The sequence below is a fragment of the Bos indicus x Bos taurus genome, chromosome 3, assembly GCF_003369695.1.
Source record: "Bos indicus x Bos taurus breed Angus x Brahman F1 hybrid chromosome 3, Bos_hybrid_MaternalHap_v2.0, whole genome shotgun sequence".
Classification (NCBI taxonomy): domain Eukaryota; kingdom Metazoa; phylum Chordata; class Mammalia; order Artiodactyla; family Bovidae; genus Bos; species Bos indicus x Bos taurus.
This window is the reverse complement of record NC_040078.1, coordinates 14,578,080-14,596,843: the sequence shown is the minus strand read 5'-3', so window position 1 is coordinate 14,596,843 and position 18,764 is coordinate 14,578,080. Positions and strand designations below refer to the sequence as shown.

General features: G+C 46.3%; 1 protein-coding gene across 3 annotated transcripts; it reads left to right on the top strand.

The window, feature by feature from the left end:
- The first annotated feature begins 1,875 nt into the window (after positions 1-1,875).
- Positions 1,876-18,736, top strand: SLC25A44 (solute carrier family 25 member 44). Of its 3 annotated transcripts, none has more exons than XM_027530447.1 (4): positions 1,876-2,040; positions 6,996-7,640; positions 12,502-12,629; positions 15,048-16,066. In XM_027530447.1, the coding sequence occupies exons 2-4, from the start codon at positions 7,016-7,018 to the stop codon at positions 15,129-15,131; spliced, it is 837 nt and encodes a 278-aa protein (XP_027386248.1). In that variant the 5' UTR covers positions 1,876-2,040; positions 6,996-7,015; the 3' UTR covers positions 15,132-16,066. The 3 variants fall into 3 exon arrangements, with proteins under 3 accessions (XP_027386248.1, XP_027386228.1, XP_027386237.1); XM_027530427.1 differs by lacking the exon at positions 15,048-16,066 and adding an exon at positions 16,073-18,736 and having other exon boundaries at positions 1,880-2,040; XM_027530436.1 differs by lacking the exons at positions 1,876-2,040; positions 15,048-16,066 and adding exons at positions 6,308-6,402; positions 16,073-18,725.
- Positions 18,737-18,764: the final 28 nt, after the last annotated feature.

The window sequence follows — 18,764 nt, the reverse complement described above, 5'->3', positions numbered from 1 at the left end:
TTTGTACCTGCGTGCTAAGTCATTTTAGTCATGCTTGACTCTGCAATCCTAAGGACTGTAGCCTGGTAGGCTCCTCTGTCCATGGAATTCTCCAGCAAGAATACTGAAGAATACTGATGCCCTCCTCCAGGGAATCTTCCCGACCCAGGGATCAAACCCATGTCTCCCAAATCTCCTGCACTGGCTGTGCTTAGTTTCTCAGTGGTGTCTGACTCTGCAACCCCATGGACTGTAGCCTGCTAGGCTCCTCTGTCCACGGGGATTCTCCAGGCAAGAGTACTGAGGTGTATTGCCATGCCCTCCTCCAGGGGATCTTCCCAACCCAGGGACTGAACCCAGGTCTCCCGCATTGCAGGCAGATTCTTTACCCTCTGAGCCACCAGGGAAGCCCATTGGCAGGTGGGTTCTTTACCACTGCTGCTAAGTCACTTCAGTCGTGTCCGACTCTGTGCGACCCCAGAGACAGCAGCCCACCAGGCTCCCCCGTCCCCGGGATTCTCCAGGCAAGAAGTGCCACCTAATAAAATACGTATAACATAAAATTTACTATTGCTGACATTTAGCCATTCACAATGTTGTATAATCATCACCACTATCTAGGTCCAGAACACTTTCATCACTCCAAACAGAAACTCTGTATTAATTAAACAGTCACTCCCACTCCTCCTCCCTCCAGTTCCTGGGAATCGCTAATCCACTTACCTGTTTTCTGTCTATGTAGATTTGTGTATTCTGCATATTTCATCTAAATACAATTGCACAATATGTGACTGTTGTGTCTGGCTTATTTCACTTAGCATAATGGTTTCAAAATTCTCATCGACATTGTACTATGTATCCATATTTTATTTTAACTAGCTTATGCCCCATTGTATAGATAAACAAGGAACCCTTGTTTGTCCTTTTGGGCTATTGCAATAGTGCTGCTGTGAACATTTGTGTTACAAGTTTTTGTTTGAACATCTGTTTTCAACTCTTTCGATGCTTATTCAGAGTGAAATTGTTTGGTCATATATTAATGTAGCTTAACCTACTGAGGAACAATCAAACTTTTTCACACCAGCTAAACCACTTTACATTTCCACCAGCAATGTCTGAAGGTTCCAGTTCCTCCACATCCTTGCTAACACTCCTTACTTTCCAGGTTCTTGTTTGCTTGCTTGTTTTAATTTTAGCCACCCGAGTGGGTGTGAAGTGAGATCTTATGATTTTGATTTGTTTTTCCCTAATGATACTGAACATCTCTTCCTGTGCTTTTTGGCCACCTTCTTTAGAGAAATGTCTATTCAAGTCCTTTACCCATTTAAAGAATTGGGTTGTCTTTTTGTGGCGGTGTAGAAGTATCTATTTTGAAATGAATCTATTCTCCACCCCATACCCCACCTCCCAGTCCCTTATTTAAAGGGTTCTGCCTCTTCTTTTAAATCCATGTATAGGCAAATTGTTTTAGAGCTGGGAGAGACTACTCCACCTCCAGGATGTCCTCTATTCCTGCAATTCTTTGAGCTCTCAAACGTTAAAATTGGTTGTCGAAATTTAGTCCTTCCTGCTCAGCACATTAGCCTCTGTTTTGGCTCAACAGATGAGAAAAATAACAGATTAGCTTTGAATTTAAGGATTCCAATAGCATCGAAACACAAGGTGACCCAATTAGAACAAGATACTCAAGAAGAGCCGGCGAAAGAAAACGCATGCGCTGTACAGCCGAGGGCATGTCCGAGGTAATGAAGGCGTGGCCTCTGCCCAAATCCAAGATGGCTTCCAGGAACTTCCACTCTCGCTGCGGGGGCGGGGGGAGAGGCTGAAGATTCAGAACTCCATTGGTGGAATTGGCGCCGTTCATCTCCGCCCCTTCAAGGGGAGGGAGTGACAAGGTCCCAATTTCCGGTTCCGTCAGTACCGGGAGCCCGGTCGAGATGGAGGAAGATGCGACCGGAGGCCATCAGTCGCCAGAAACAGAGGATAAAATGGGACCTGCAGCCTAGAGGTCCGCACCTGGAGTTCACCTCAGACGCGGCGGAACCACCCTGATCTGAGGAGGTAAGAAACCACCTGCTTGGGGTGCTTGAGGACTAAGGTCTCCGAGGGGCTGGACCTGTCAAGGAGGCAGCGGGTGCCTGCAGTGCCCGGCTGCACTTCAGTGGGAGCCCGCCACGCAGTTTGGGGAATGAGGGACGATTCCAACTAGTCATCTCTTTCTGTCGGAGGAGCATGAGGTTCGCTGACAACGAAAGAAGCATGGCGAGAGGCATGGCGAGGGACAAGTCCGAGGATCCAGAGGCGGCAGTTCGGGGGCCAGGACAGAAGCAGCTTAAAGCGTGTGTCATATGGAGTAGGTGAAGAGGATTGTCATGTGGTGTCTGTCGTGAAGCATCACATGGGAGCCTATGAAAGACCAAAGGAAGGCTGGGTGGGAATCTCTTCATGTCCCAGAGCGGAGATTCTCTTGGAGGGAGAGGTTGGAGGCATGCCAGGGAACTTCCCTAAGGAAATGCATATTCATTAAGACTGGTGGGCAAGCGTGGAAATACATTCACATTCATGTGGTAGATAGCTCCCAGGATGCAGAGCCTTCAGGCAGATTCAGTAAGATTTAGAGGAGGAAGCAAAGATCTTGTTTCCAGCACAGAAGTGGGGCCCAAACCCCACAGATGACTTGTCAGAAGTTTTAGGTGTCGATTTGATTTGGTGGGGGTTGTTGACTGATAAGATCTGAATGAGCCTAGTAGACATCATTGAGCCCAGTCCTGGTGACCAGTCAGGATGGAGTCAGATGACCCTGGATCCTAGAGTAGTTGTTACCATTGTCATAATACTGACAGTCCTTAATATTTAAGGCAGTACTTTCCCAACTCTGATATATGTATTAATCACCCAAGATCCTGTTGGCTCTTATTCAGCAGGTCTGTGGAGCATCCTGAAATTCTGTATTTCTTACAAACTCCCAGGTGACGCCCATGCTACTGGTCTGTGCCGCACTCTGAGTAGCAGAGATTTAGAGCAGCACTGTTCAGCAGAGCTTTCTGCAATAATAGAAGTATTTTGTTGTTTACAAAATGCTTTCACACATATTACCTCAGGTGAGTTGCCCCAAACTGTTGTATAGCTATGGCAGGCTTTATTAGCCCCATTTCAGAGATGAGGAAACTGAATTTCAAAGAAGTGATTTGGTTCCAATCCTACTAGAAAGTAATGGTAGTGGAACTCACACTTGGATCTCCTGACTACTAGTGTTCTTTCCATAGAATGACCTTACGTTCCAGGTGATTCTGTGTTGTCCTGAACCAGAACCTTATCTGAGATCCTAGTGAAGTCTGGTGTAGTTTTTCTGGTACAGGGAGAGTGAAGTGGAGGGGGAGTATACCTGCCTGGGCCAGTTTGTCCCTCTCTTCTGATAGGCTCATCAATGAGGCCTCTGCCTCTGACATCTCATTTGATGACTTCAGGACGTCCTGGGTCATCTGGTGGGTCTCCACATGAAGCACTTTAACCTTTGTGTCTAAGCTATGTTAAAAGATTGGAGACAGTTCACAACTGGAGCCGTGTGGTGCGAGCCATGTGGTGCAGTGGTAAAAGAACCCGCCTCCCAATGCTGGAGACATAAGAGACGCAGGTTCGATCCCTGGGTTGGGAAGATCCCCTGGAGGAGGGCATGGCAACCACTCCAGTGTTCTTGCCTGGAAAATCCCATGACAGAGGAGGCTGGCAGGCTACAGTGCATAGGGTCACAAAGAGTCGGATGCAACTGAGCATGTCCACACCCACACAAATGAGGGTCTGGGAAAGAGTCATAAAGAAGCTGGACTGATTGAGTTGGAAGGCTGCAGGAAGTGAGCGTACAGGTATCTGCAAGAAGGATTTTCCTGAGGGACAGACAGAAGGAACTGGTTTTGACATTTCTGCATGACATTGGGAGGTTATAGAACAAAGAGCAGGTTGAGATCCCAACTTTTGGGACCAGCCCTACCTTTCAAAGGGGTAGGGAGAGTAGATGCAGTGCCTTCACCTTCAACTGTAGAGGCTCAGCCCTTTGTGGCATGACCCATAGCGGCTTCCTCTGTCATCATGGCAATGGTGGAAGCTTCCTGCTTTGGCCATGGAGCATCCTTCTTTCTTTCTGGGAATTTAAACTAGACTGGCACATGTGAGAGATGGAGATGGAGGAAAGTGGGGAAGTGAGGCACCGGGTGCTGTTGTAATCAGAAGATGTTGGTTCTCTGTCATTCAGTTTCCTAAGTTGAGATGGTGCCCTCAAAACCAGGTTCTGGGACAGAGTCCTTTGTTGCCCTGCCTGTCACGCACTACTCATGAGCCGGGCAGAGGCTCTCCTGCTTGAGTCCTGCTGTATTTGTCCTGTGACGACAACAGGCCTGCCCAGCCGCTCTGCTCAGTCCCTCCACAAACACGCTGGGAAAGCAGAGGCAGCTCTTGGTTTCTCTGGAACAAAGCTGAGAGAAATCCCTGGGCATCTGCACGGCCAGGAGCTTATGCTTAACCCTTGCGTGACTGGCAGTTGTGAGGGCATTAATTTTGCCTCCCAGGGTTGGAATGACTTAGCTTCAGACAGAACAGAGGTGATTTGTGCTGGAACTCCTCAACTCCCAGAGGGCAGAGGGCATGATGGAGCAGAGGAGCAAGCTTGGCTCATGTCCTGCCTCCACCGCTGAACAACTGTGTGACCTTAGGCCTGTTTCTTTTAACCTGTTTGTATCTCTGCTTTCTCATTTAGCAGAAGTGTCTAACTGTACACAAGTTAAGTTGTATGGATTATATGAGGTAACATGCATTCAGTGAATCCTAGTATCTCCCTCTCTTTCCTCCTCTCTCAGTAGAAATGGACACATGACCTTGGGACCCTGGATGACAAACACCCACTTAGCTTTTCAATGGTACAGTGATCCCATTCTTTTGAAGGGCCTCAAAGGAGAAGATTTCTCCACTGGACTTGGTGGGTGTCGTAGGCTGAGGCTGGAGGAAGGGCCCACAGCAAGTGGGACATCAGTTTCCAAAGGTTCTCTTCCTAGAACTCAATCTCTAGTTCATTCCCCATGACCTCAGTTCTCTGTTCTGGTTAACTCCGTGGTTTCAGCCATTTTTCTCTCCCTTCCACTGTCCACATGTATTTCTCCATTCACCTGCTTTGTCCTCCTCCAGGAAGCCTATCTTGGTTACATGTGCCTCATGCATGTCTCACCTTGAAGCTGAGGTTTTCCCTTCAGCTCACATGTACTGAGTTTATACTGCAGGTATTTTGTATTTTAATGAAGGTGATACAGTCCAACTCAGTTCAGTTCAGTTCAGTCGCTCAGTCATGTCCGACTCTTTGCAACCCCATGAATCGCAGCATGCCAGGCTTCCCTGTCCATCACCATATCCCGGAGTTCACTGAAACTCACGTCCATCGAGTTGGTGATGCCATCCAGCCATCTCATCCTCTGTCGTCCCTTTTTCCTCCTGCCCCCAATCCCTCCCAGCATCAGAGTCTTTTTCATTGAGTCACCTCTTTGCATGAGGTGGCCAAAGTACTGGAGTTTCAGCTTTAGCATCATTCCTTCAAAAGAAATCCCAGGGCTGATCTCCTTCAGAAAGGACTGGTTGGATCTCCTTGCAGTCCAGCTAAGGGAATTCCAAAAAGCTAACCTTGTAAACCAAGAAGCTACTTAAAATTTGGGGAGCCCCTGACTTCTCACTTCCTGGAATTTAACTTTCCACTTTCTCCTTCTGGCTGCAAATGTCCAGTATCCTACACAGGAGCACATCACATTGTCACTGGGTCTATGTCCAGTATATGATGTGGTCTCATTTGACATTTCTTAAGTTGGAAGCTCCTGATTTTATATAGTTATTACAGTTGTAAGCTTATGAGTTTTGTTTGAAACTTTACTCTTTGGATACACGTAACATGAGGGCCACATGTATTTAATTTGCCCTGGTTGCTTTATCTCTGTTTCTTATGTCCATTCCCCAGAGGGATACTGAGTCTCCTTGAAGAGACTGAGTGTATCAAAGGCAGAGTCTGTCTGTCTTCTGTCACTGGAATCTCCCTGCATTGTCTAGGGCTGAGGTTACTGTTTCTGTGCTTGGGGATAAGGGGGCCACGCATGTTCTCTACAGTTGTCAAGATTTTTCAGGGAAGCTATTTAGCTCTCAGGTGGTTCATTTCTTTCTCTCGGGTGAGTTATCTAATAACCAAAGAGGACTCTGACCTTTGACTTGTTTCTGACTTCCTAATTTCTTTCATTAAAGGGGAGGGAGGGAGGGGGTGGTGGCTGTGGTATGAAAGCCCTGTTGGCTTTCTTCCTCACATTTTCTTCTAATGCAGACCAGAGACAATGTAAGTGTAGTGAGTGTGGGTCAGGGAAGCTCAGAGGGGCCAACGCAGGAAACCAGAAATAAAGTCAGGTGAGTCAGCTGGTAAATGGTGCTAAAAGAGGTAGTCTGCTGAGGCTCAGTGGCTGAAGGCTGAAAGCCTTGCCTTCTCAGTAGGCCTAGGGGCGTCAGAAATGGAGCGCTTCCCTTGAGGTTTTACGAACCCCTGGAATGTCGCTTCGTGACATCCCATTAGCCCACCTAAAGGTCTTGCCTCCTGTCACATGGTTGGTTTGTCCACAGCATCCTGAGCTGTCTGGGTGAGTGAGAGAAGGGAAAAGAGTATGGCCTGACACCAGGGCCCTGGCAGAGGCAGAGAGAGCAGATGAGTCCAGCAAGCTGGGAGCAGGGAGCTGAGGTGGGACTGGGGACAGGGGAGTCCCTGAGGTGAGAAACAGCTTTCACAGGAGGGGTCCTGAATATGCGTGGACTGGTAAAGGATGGGGAGCATCTTGATCTGTGAAGGAAGAATCAGGCAGGGGTTGGCAGAGCCAGATTAGTTGAAGTCTAAGCTTTGGGAGGTGAGTACCCCAGGAGATGAAGCCTGAGAATAGCGTTTCAGAGCCTAGCCAAGAGGAGAAAGTGTGAACTCTGATCTCCTTCATATTCCCTCCATCCTGCTCCAGCCCCCAGGTCTCCAGGCACAATGGAGGACAAACGTAACATCCAGATCATCGAGTGGGAGCACCTGGACAAGAAGAAGTTCTACGTGTTCGGTGTGGCAATGACGATGATGATCCGCGTCAGCGTCTACCCGTTCACCCTCATCCGCACTCGGTTGCAGGTTCAGAAAGGCAGGAGCCTCTACCATGGGACCTTCGACGCCTTCATCAAGATCCTACGGGCGGATGGTGTGACTGGCCTCTACCGGGGGTTCCTGGTCAACACCTTCACCCTCATATCTGGCCAGTGCTATGTCACCACTTATGAGCTCACCCGGAAGTTCGTAGCTGACTACAGCCAGAGCAACACAGTCAAATCACTGGTGGCTGGTGGTTCGGCCTCTCTCGTGGCCCAGAGCATCACAGTGCCCATTGACGTGGTCTCCCAGCATCTGATGATGCAGCGCAAGGGTGAAAAAATGGGCCGCTTCCAAGTGCGAGGGAATCCAGAGGGACAAGGGGTAGTTGCCTTTGGCCAAACCAAGGACATCATCAGGCAGATCCTGCGGGCTGATGGACTTCGTGGCTTCTACCGAGGCTACGTGGCTTCACTGCTTACTTACATCCCAAACAGTGCTGTCTGGTGGCCCTTCTACCACTTCTATGCAGGTAAGCGGGAACTAGGAGGCTGAGGTTGGAGGATGGGTTACTAATGAGACAGACGCTATCGCCCCGGGCATGTTCGAATCGGAGATTTAATGGGAGAATTCATACAGCAAACATTTGAATTCAAGAGGATTCAGAGATGAATAAGATATGGTTCTTGCTTTCAGAGAGCTAATATTATAGTGGAGGAAATCAGACAAGTAAAATCTTTGACTGTAGAACATTGAGTATGTTCTCCATGCATCAGGATCAACTAAGATTTGTGGAATATTGGCAGAGAATGGGTGGAGAGGGACAAAATCCATGGGATTTAAAGATGGAATCAGTGGTGATAGTGTGAGCTTTTGAGTTGGATGCCTTTCCTGGGTATTTTTAAATTTAAGTTCAAGATGTAATATAATCTTGAAAAATAATCCTGTATTTTTTGTTCACAAGTATTTCTTAGAAATGGGATTACTGGGTCCAGAGATAACATTTTTTTTTAATGGCCGCGCAGCATATGGGGTTTTAATTCCCTGACTCGGGTTCAGACCTGCACCCCCTGCATTGGACGCACGGCATCGTAACCACTGGACCTCCAGGGAAGTCCCAAGAGATGACATTTTTGAGGGTCTTAATAAACATACCGCCAGATTTCCTTCTGAAAGGGCAAAGCATATTGCCAAGAGCAGGACCTGTAGGCGCTTGCTACCCTGAAACATCCACAGCGTTGTAACTTTGTCTCTTTCTTTTAACAGTTTTTCATCTAGAGTATTTGGTAAAATTTAAATACATGGACTCCACCTTGACCCTTTGTATCAGATTCTTTGGAACAGATGCTGGTAATCTTAATGTTAGAGAAACATCCTAGGAAAAATTTTCTCTGGAGTCTGTCTTCACCCCTGTCTCCTCATTTGATTTCATCTACAATTAGGGTTGTCCTTTTCTAATATGTCCAAATCTCTATTTCTTTTCCCAGACTAACCTGTCCAGAGCTCTGGACAGATATTCTGACTGTTGGACCTTTCAACTTGAAGGCAGGCACATACCTCTGAAATTTTACTCAACTATAACATTTTTCATCCCAAACTTTTTCTTTTTCTGACTGACTTTCAGGTGTCAGTGGCCAGGTTATTCTCCAGATCAGCGAGACGGAGGCTTTGCGCGTCGCGCTTGGCCCCTGCCTCTTCCTTGTCCCCACTAACATTTATTGAGCCCTCACTGTGTGCCAGGTTCTGTGACACTGTGTCTCAGGGGCTGATGAACTGTAAGTGCTCAGTAGATACTTGTCGAGTGAGTAGATTGGTTCTTGTCACTCCGTTTTGCTAAAATCTACCAATGCTTCCATGTGGGTATTTAGAATAAAATCGAATGCTTCTCACAGTCAGTACAGGTGTGTGTGACCTGGTCCTTGTCCCCCTCTCCACCCCATCCTGCGCTCCTCTCCCTTCACTCACTCTGGTCCACCCTCACTGCCCTTCGTTCAATTCCCGAGATACAGCAAGCTCCGTTCTCACCTCCTAGCCTTTGCAGATACTGTTCTTTTTGCCTGCAGCACCCTTCCCCATTTTCTTTATGTGGCCGGGCCCTTCTCATGCCTCAGGCATCGGCATACATGCTACCTTTACCCAACTGGAAAGAGCGCACTTCCTGTTTTCTTTTTCAGCACCTTTTCCTTTAGACCACTTATCATAATTTGCAATTGTTTTATCCCTAGCTCCCACGCAGCTCCTTAACTAGACTGTAAGTTCCGTGAAGTTACTTCCCTGCCCATTTCTCTGTTTTCTGCCTAGTGCTTTCACAGTGGCTGGCATATAGTAAATATTAAATAAATGCTCATTTATATTACTTGCCCAAAGTCGTTTAGCCAGGAAGGACTTAAACCAAGTCAGCCTAGGTTTATCTTCTGCCTTGCAGATAATAGATGCCCAATAAACATTTGTTGAGTGAATAACGGAGAAGGAAAGACTTGGGACTCTTTCTCCCACCCTCTTGTCTTTGTTGTTTCACCCTCTTCCTAAACCCCGGGAAAATGGCATACGTGAGTGATTAGAATTGGAATCTGAATCCCACTGCAGCTTGCTGGCTTGGATGCCAATGCAGACAGGCCCCAGGAAGCTGGCAGTGGCAGTCCAGATGCTACCTTCTAATGCTTGTGAAATGTTTTCTCTTCTGGAGAGCAAGACACCCTTGAGGCACAGCTGCCACTTCACTTTGTTTCTGTTTGTATTCTAACCCTGGGGAAGAAAGTGATCAGAAATCAGGGGAGAGGTGATTCTGGTAGGGCTTAAGGAATTCTGTCATGCCGCTGGGTCTTGGAAGCCTTCGCTTCTGCCCTGCCAACCTCTACCCTCCTACTTGTTTTCCAATCTTTAGTTGCCTGGCCATAAATTACCAAAAGTAGGAGCATGAGAAAAAAGTTATTATTATTTTTTTAATGTGAAGTATAGTTAATATTCGTTGGAAGGACTGATGCTGAAGCTAAAACTCCAATACTTTGGCCACCTGATGCGAAGAACTGACTCATTTGAAAAGACCCTGATGCTGGGAAAGATTGAGGGTGGGAGGAGAAGGGGACGACAGAGGATGAGGTGGTTGGATGGCATCACTGACTCAATGGACCTACTCAATGGACATGAGTTTGAGTAGACTCCGGGAGGTGGTGACGGACAGGGAGGCCTGGTGTGTTGCAGTCCATGGGGTTGCAAAGAGTCCATGGAGTCACAAAGAGTCAGACATGACAGAACGACTGAACTGAAACTGATAGTTAATATATAATATTGTATAAATTACAGGGGTACAATATAGTGATTCACAATTTTTAAAGGTTATACTCCATTTGTAGTTATTATAAAATATGTGCTATATTCCCTGTGTTATATAATATTTCCCTGTAGCTATTTTACACCCAATAGCTTGTACCTTTTAATCCCCTACCTCTATAATGCCCCTCCTCCCAGAAAAGAATTCTTAATTCTTTTCTTAAATCTGTTTGACACTCAGTCTCACTCAGAGTAAAAGCTAAAGTCCATGCAATGGCTTCGAGGCCCTAAATGACCTACCTCTTAGACCTCATCTGCTTTTCTTCCCCTCACTCTTCCAGACATACTGGCCTCACTGCCCCTTGAAGATCTCAGGCATACGCGTGCCTCAGGGCCTTTGCATAGGATGTTGCCTCTGCTGGGAAAGTTCTTTCCACAGATCGATAAGGCTTACACTCTGCTTTAACTCTTTGATTAAACTTCACCTTTTACCCTTGGCATTCTTATCTCCTTTTCCTGCTTTATTTTTATCCATACCTAAAAACATCCATGATTTTATATATATATAAGATATACATATAAATGTATATTTTAGCATACATCACCTTCTGATATATTTTATTTTTTATTTATTGTCTGTTTTCCCCCTCTAGAGTGTAAAACCCACTCCAGTGTTCTTGCCTGGAGAATCCCAGGAATGGGGGAGGCTGGTGGGCTGCCGTCTATGGGGTCACACAGAGTCGGACACGACTGAAGCGACTTAGCAGCAGCAGCAGCAGAAGAGTGTAAATTCCATAAGGGCAGGGATTTGAAGCTTTTTTTTTTTAAACATTACAATTTGGATTTATAAAAGTTGGAAAAAAAAAAAAACAATCCACCCTGAAATACACACTATTTGGTGAAGTAAAAGTTCTTTTTCCTTCTATTGTCACTTTCTTCCTCAATATTGTAAGGTTGTTTTAGATTTTTTAATCTGATAAATTTTAATATTCCTATACATAGCCCCAGTTTAACTAGATGAAAATTTGGACCTCTGATCTCGCCCTTCAGGACCCACACATCTGGGTGGCCCTTCCTGGCGCAGGTCTGTCCCAGGAGCAGCTGGAGGCAGGCTCCCCAGTGGCAAGCATTGACAGCAACTTTACTTTTCTCATTAATGTACAATGAGAGGGAAATGAAGTTGCTGAGATAAGTGGGGACAGGCCACATCATACTGTTTGTGGAGCGTTGAGAAGGATGGCCAGGTCCGGGAGAGGGCTCAGTGACCCTTGTGGCTTCCGTGTGTTCTCCTCAGACTCTGACTTGAGGCTCTTTTATTAGTGTTGTTTCCTCAGAACCCAAGCTGACTGGCTCTTGGTAGTCACTCAGTGAATCTTTGTTGAATAAATGAACAGACTCTCATCTCTCACCTCCAGAGAGGGAAAAAGCAAAAGAGTTCGATTGCAGGTGAACTTCCAAGTGACACTGGGGTTGGGTGAATCTGGGTGTTATTGCATCTGCTCCGTCACCATTTTGAAAAATGAATTTTCCTTCCTTGATACAGGCTGAAGAAAAGTTTTCACTGTAGGATATGATTTTCTCTTTTAATTGTAATTGTTTTTTATTTTTAAAAATATTCACATGGTTTGAAATTCAAAAGGTAGGAGAAAGGTGTGCGGTGGAAACACTCGTCTACCGTAGTCACCCCGCTCCCTTCCGTGGAGACAGTCAGTGTGACCAGTTTCTCATGTATTCTACCAGTTATCCAGTGCACATACAAGAAAATATGTAGCGTGTGCTTTTTTATCCTGTGAGTTGGAGGAAGTGGAGTATCGGCATAAGAGTTTCACATCAGGAAGGATTTCTGTCCAGCAAATGAAAGGAGTCAGCAAGCAAAGGGATTTTGAAATCCCCTTCTCCAGAGGAATTTTTTGTCCTATTCAAATTGACTTCTGGAAGGGGCCTGAGATTTATAAATTTTTGTTGGTTCTGATGGACGTGAAGAAAAGACAGGACGGAAGTTACAGGGTCTAAGGTGGCCAAGGATGGAAATTTTGTCATCGTTGGGCCAACTGGTAGAAGCAGTGAGGGGCACATGGGCTGGCGGCTCGTGTCCTGAGGCGCTGTCTTTCCCTCGGTTCCAGAGCAGCTCTCATCCCTCTGCCCAAAGGAGTGCCCTCACATTGTCTTTCAAGCCGTCTCGGGGCCTCTGGCTGCAGCCACTGCTTCCATCCTCACCAATCCCATGGACGTCATCCGAACCCGAGTACAGGTAAGACCAGTCTTCTTCTCTCCCCAGCTGCCAGATAAGCCATGAGAAGCCTTTCCCCGTGGTTATGACTCACCATCTACAGAAACCAGCTGAGCACTTTGAACCACCTCAGATGTTCCTGTCACCCTGTCTACCACCGTGCTGCCTCTTTTCCTTGCCCATGCCCCCAGGAATTCTTACTGCTGTCCTCGAGGCTTTTGTCCTATTAGATCACCATCTGAGCCACCAGGGAAGCCCTAGCATAGCGTATCAACCACCTTTTCCTTACCTTGCAGGTTTGTCGATACTAGAAACACGATTTTAGTTTATTTCATAAGTCTCTCTGGCTTTGCCACTTGGCTATGAGCTCTCTACAGTGAGAGTGACTGTTCTTGAACAGTTTTCACAGATGGTTCTGTATGGACTCAGCACAAATACAGACAAAGGCCTTGGTGGTGCTGTCCAGAAATTATAGACCCTGTCTTTAGTCAGCTCAGTGACAGTTTCACAACCTGAAGGCCAAAGAAATTGAATCTAGATAATAATATATAATATACAAATGATACATTTCGCTCTATAAAGCTTTAGGTGGAGTGTGTGTGTGCACGCGTACACACACTCGCACTCAGTCATGTCCAATTCTTTGTAACCCCATGGACTGTAACCCATCCGAATCTTCTGTCCATGGGATTCTCCAGGCAAGAATACTGGATTGGGTTGCCATTTCCTCCTCCAGGGGATCTTCCTGACCCAGGGATCCAGCCAGCGGCTCCAAAATCTGCATTGGCAGTCAGGTTCTTTACCTCTGAGCCACTAGGGAAGCCTGAGAATGAGGGAGGAGAAGGAAGGATGATAACCTTAAAACAGGTTAGAGGTGAAGTCAGCTTTTCTGATATGGATGTTAGGACGGGGGTGATTGGTAAATCTAGGTACAATTGAACCTCGAACAACATGTAGTTTAGGAAAGCCGACACTCTGCATAGTTGAAAATCAGAGTGTAACTTGGCCCTCTAAATCCATGACTCCTCATCCACAGATTGTATAGTACTGCAGGATTTTTTTTGGGGGGAGGTGTTTTTTTTAAGTATAAATAAAGATGAATTTTTACTTAAACAATTTTGGTATCGGTTACAGTCATAAAGACATTTAATTACATTGCAGGTAATATAAGCAGGCAGTTCAGTTTGAAATTCAGGTTTTTTTAGCCACCCCACCATGGCATGTGGGATGTTAGTTCCCCATCTGGGGATCAAACCCATGCCCACTGCAGTGGAAGTGTGGAGTTTTAACCATTGGACAGCCAGTTCAGTCAGTTCAGTTCAGTCGCTTAGTTGTGTCCGACTCTTTGCTGCCCCATGGACTGCAGCACTCCAGGCTTCCCTGTCTATCACCAACTCCCGGAGCTTACTCAAACTCATGTCCATTGAGTCTATGATACCATCAACCATCTCATCCTCTGTCGTCCCCTTCTCCTCCCGCCTTCAATCTTTCCCAGCATCAGGGTCTTTTCCAGTGAGTCAGTTCTTCACCTCAGGTGGCCAAAGGATTGGAGTTTCAGCTTCAACATCAGTCCTTCCAATGAATATTCAGGACTGATTTCCTTTAGGATGGACTGGTTGGATCTCCTTGCAGTCCAAGGGACTCTCAAGAGTCTTCTCCAACACTACAGTTCAAAACCATCAATTCTTCGGCGCTCAGCTTTCTTTACAGTCCAACTCTCACATCCATACATGACCACTGGAAAAACCATAGCCTTGACTAGACGGACCTTTGTTGACAAAGTAATGTCTCTGCTTTTTAATATGCTGTCTAGGTTGGTCATAACTTTCCTTCCAAGGAGTAAGCATCTTTTAATTTCATGGCTGCAGTCACCATCTGCAGTGATTTTGGAGCCCCCAAAAATAAAGTCTGACACTGTTTCCCCATCTATTTCCCATGAAGTGATGGGACTGGATGCCATGATCTCATGGACAGCCAGGGAATTCCCTAAATTCAATTTTTTATGTAATAACTCTGCTACCTATGTAAAATTTTGATTTATTTCCAGAGAAGTTAAATAATCTCTTTAAATTTAATGTTAGTATAAGCATGAAATTCTTAAATTAACCAAGTATATACTTTAGAGAAACAAGAATATATCTTGATATGTTTCAAAATATACAATACATAGAGGTTAAAAAGCAATGGTAAAATCTTTCTGGTTATTTTATTTTTTTTATTTTTAATTTTTATTAGTACTGTTAATAGTGTTACTGCTGAAAAAAAAATACTGCATATAAGTGGACTCACATCGTTCAAACCCATGTTGTTCAAGGGTCAGTTGTATATTTATCTCTAGGAAAGATTGTCCCTGCTATGACCCATACATTTTAAAATGAATGGTGTCTGATCGGTTTACAAATCGTAAAGTGCACAAGTTCCATCCTTATTCTCTCCTAGCCTTGTTATGGGGGTTCCATGAGGAGAATCAAGGGAAAGAACATTTCCCTACTATATGACTTGGCAACTAAACAACTACTTTGAGGCGTTCCCAAGCTAGAAGAGAAAAAGTGCGTATGAGGACCAGGGCCATAGCTAAAAAAGTCCTTCACGTGTCTAGGTAAGTGGAAGATGAGAGGCGCACAAGTGGTCAGAGGAAGAAGGGAATGAGGGAATGTGGAGGCGGGTGCTAAAGGAGGCAGAGAGGAATGGGGAGATGTTCTTAGTCAAAGATGGGCCCACCTTGGGAATAGGGAGAGGTATAACAGGGTCTCTGTCCTGCATTGGCTGTGGGTCTGAGTGGGGTGGTCTCTAAATGTGTTTGGTTGTAGGTATGGAGAAGAGGGCAAGAGTATTAGGAAAGAAGACAGAAAAGATCCTTGCCTTGGCCACTCTTCTGGTGCAATAGGGAAGGCAGGTCACAGGGTGGGAGGTGGCAGGGACGGAGGGGAGGACTCTAGCCATGTGGGTTCGGAGGAATTGAGATGATCAGAATCAAAATTTGTCTGCGGAAGCCTTGGAGGTGATTTAATCCAGCCTCCCTGAGACCAGAGAGGGGAACCTGGTCCAGACTCATCACTATGTAGTTTATGTAGTAATATTAATGAAGCTAACATTTATTGAATACTTACTGTCTGCCCGGCACTGTTCTCAGCATTTATAAGAATTCTTTTGCTTATTGCATAAAACAACTGTACGGTGTAGGTACTATCATTATTATTATATATTTGAGGAAACTGGGATGCAAAGTGCTAAGTAAACTACCTGAGATTATGCTGTTAGTAAATTAGGGGGCAGGATTCATACCAGGCATTCTGGCACCAGAGGCCACACTCATTCACTGTGCTGAGCTGTCCTGCTGAAGCAGAGTCCAGCCCTCTGACTCCCAAGTCTTAATTCTTTCCACTTTTAGGCTCAGATAGGAGAGACTGGGTGTAGGGACTTTGACTGCAGACTGTGATCCTCCACTGTGTTGACTTCTCCAGGTTGAGGGCAAGAACTCCATCATCCTGACCTTCCGACAGCTGATGGCAGAAGAGGGGCCTTGGGGGCTCATGAAAGGCCTGTCCGCCAGAATCATCTCAGCCACGCCCTCCACCATTGTCATTGTGGTGGGCTATGAGAGCCTCAAGAAACTCAGCCTCCGACCTGAGCTGGTTGACTCGAGACACTGGTAACCAGTGATGGGGAGAGAAGCCTGCTGCTTCCTACACTACTCTGGGTCAGGGGCGAGAGGAGAGGCTAGCACCCTCTCCAAGTGCCCCCACCGCAGACCTAGTCCTGCTGTGGGCCAGGTGGCCTGTCTGGGACGGGGACAGAGACTTTGAACTGCTCTTGCTGAAGAGGCTCCACGCCTGGATCCCCCATCCTCATTGTTTTTAATTTTCTTGCCAAGCTGGGCTTCCTCACTCAGTCCAGGTAACTCAGTCCTGCCCTAAGGAAATCCACTCTGCCCGCCAATCCCACTCCATCGGATCCCGTGCTAGCCCTTCTCTGCCTTCTCCCTCCATCTGTGTCCCTGAGGTCCTGAGAAGAGCTGTACACAGAACTTGGTTACTAGCACTAGTTCTTCCTATTGGGCTTTCAGTCCGAATTCCAAGCAGCTGCCATCAGCCCTTCATCTCTTAGGTTTGCTAATTTTTCTTTCGGGACTGAGCTGCCCACCAGACTCCTCTGCTTTTCTCTGCCACTGGGGACAAGGTGCCAGGCACTTTTACACAGGGAGTAGGAGCAGCAACAACCTCTGGTTCTCCAGAGCACTTGTCCTCTCTTTGGAGAGTTATTAGGTTGGGGAGAAATGTTGATACTTTATTTTGTGTGTATATTTTTCTGTGAACCAGGCTACTGTCTAAGTCCTGCTAAAGCACCAATCCTGCAGTCAGAGCCTACCCCTTCCTCAGACAGGTGAAAAATGTAATGTAGCTTTTCCCTCAATCCCAGTTCCCTATCCCTCCCAGTCCCTCCAGTCCCAGCAGCCCTAGGACAAACAAGCTGCTGTTTTCCCCTGGCCCAGATGACTACAGTGGTGGGCACAGCTCTAAGTAAATCAGACTGTCTGGGACACACTGGACTTGGAACACTACTCGGAAAAGTCTGGTTGAGAGAGTAGTTGGTTTGGAAAGTGACAGAAGGATATGTATGCTCCAGTGCATCTCCCTTGATCAGCTCCTAGCAGAGGGTAGTGGAGCTTCTTAACCCCAGGCAGTCATCACACATGCGCGGACACACACACACACACACACACACAGACCCCAATCACTTGGACTCACAGAAACAGATGTTGTCTCACAATGGGAATCTCTGAGATGTGGAACTGTTTTTCTTCTCCCCAGTGTAAGGAGACATCCCGGTCATGGTACCCTCTGGAGCGATGCTTGGAGGAGGGTAAAGGGTGGGTTGGGAAGTCACTCAATACCAGGACCACTGCATTTACCAGCCTGATACTGCCGAGATTATCTACTGAAGCTCTCAGGAGCTAGGTGATGAGTGCTTCTTTCCTGCCTCATCCTTCCCCCCCACAACATACACCTCCTCTACCAAGTCAGTGTGGTAGGTGAGGAGAGGTGCAGCAAATGGAATGAGAAGGCATATCAAACCCACACTTCTGCTTGAAACATCTGACTTGGATGACCCTTCAAACTTTATTTGGTCCCACCCCCTGGGAGAGGCCACGGTGCCAATTTGAAAGGTGCTAGCTACCTGAAGCCTTGATATTTCTTATGGCTGCCCCACAGTCTATCCCCCCTGGGCTAGATCAGAATCTGAATTCTCTATCTTTACCACCACGTCCCAGCTTGTGCTCTTTGAAGGTTATTTTCTCTTTCATTCATTTCATTGTTTGTCCCTTCTTAGATTTTGTCAAGAGTCCTCCAGTTTCTGTTCGCAAATGGTCATCTAAAGGGTTGGGTCTGCACATCATTCTGAACCTTCTGTGTCTCAGTCATTCCTTTACCCTAAGAACCATGAGATAAGAGAAGCCAGGGGTCCCTTCTTTCTCTTTAAACTCACTCTTTTGAGACCTTTGGAGGTTGATTTTTCTCAGCGCCACATCTTCCCCTTCCTAGAGACTTATATTCAGTCCTTCCCCACCATTGCAAAGTGAGTAAGGAGGTATTATGGACAACAGGTAGCCTCCTTCCTCTCTTGTCTTAGATTATTTCTCGACCCAGACTCCTCAACTCTTTTTCTTCTGTTTTGTTTTCTTGTAAAGTATTTCAATCTTGTTTCCTGTTCTCTGTCACACACACACACACATACACACGCGCACGGGTGTTTTAAAAGGTGATGTGCATATTACTAAAAGGGACCCATGGCCCCTTACTTTTCCATCTAATATTTTAGGGACTGGTATTGGGTTTGGTTAAAATATGGCTTGGTGGGGATGGGACCGTGGCCTTCCATTTTCCCAGGACCATGGATCGGACCAATTGGAGTGATGTATTGGTCTGTAGCCAAAATTGGAAGAACTTCCGGGAGACTGGGCAAGACGGGAAACTTGATGGGAGTATTGAAGAACAGGGGAATAAAAATGCAGATAGTTAACATTTGATAAAATGGACTCCTGTGAATAATATTAACGGCGAACATTCACTGTTGCACTGTACGAATTCTCTAAAAAGTGTAATTAAACGTTTTTATTGAGTCCCTGAGTTTCGAGCTTATTTTGCCTTCTCGCCA

Bases quoted from the DNA above. Each gene is read 5' to 3' on its own strand.
- SLC25A44 (XM_027530427.1), top strand. From the start codon at position 7,016: ATGGAGGACAAACGTAACATCCAGATCATCGAGTGGGAGCACCTGGAC. The intron at 7,641-12,501 runs GTAAGCGGGAAC...CCTCGGTTCCAG, and splicing joins CTTCTACCACTTCTATGCAG to AGCAGCTCTCATCCCTCTGC. The intron at 12,630-16,072 runs GTAAGACCAGTC...TGACTTCTCCAG, and splicing joins TCATCCGAACCCGAGTACAG to GTTGAGGGCAAGAACTCCAT.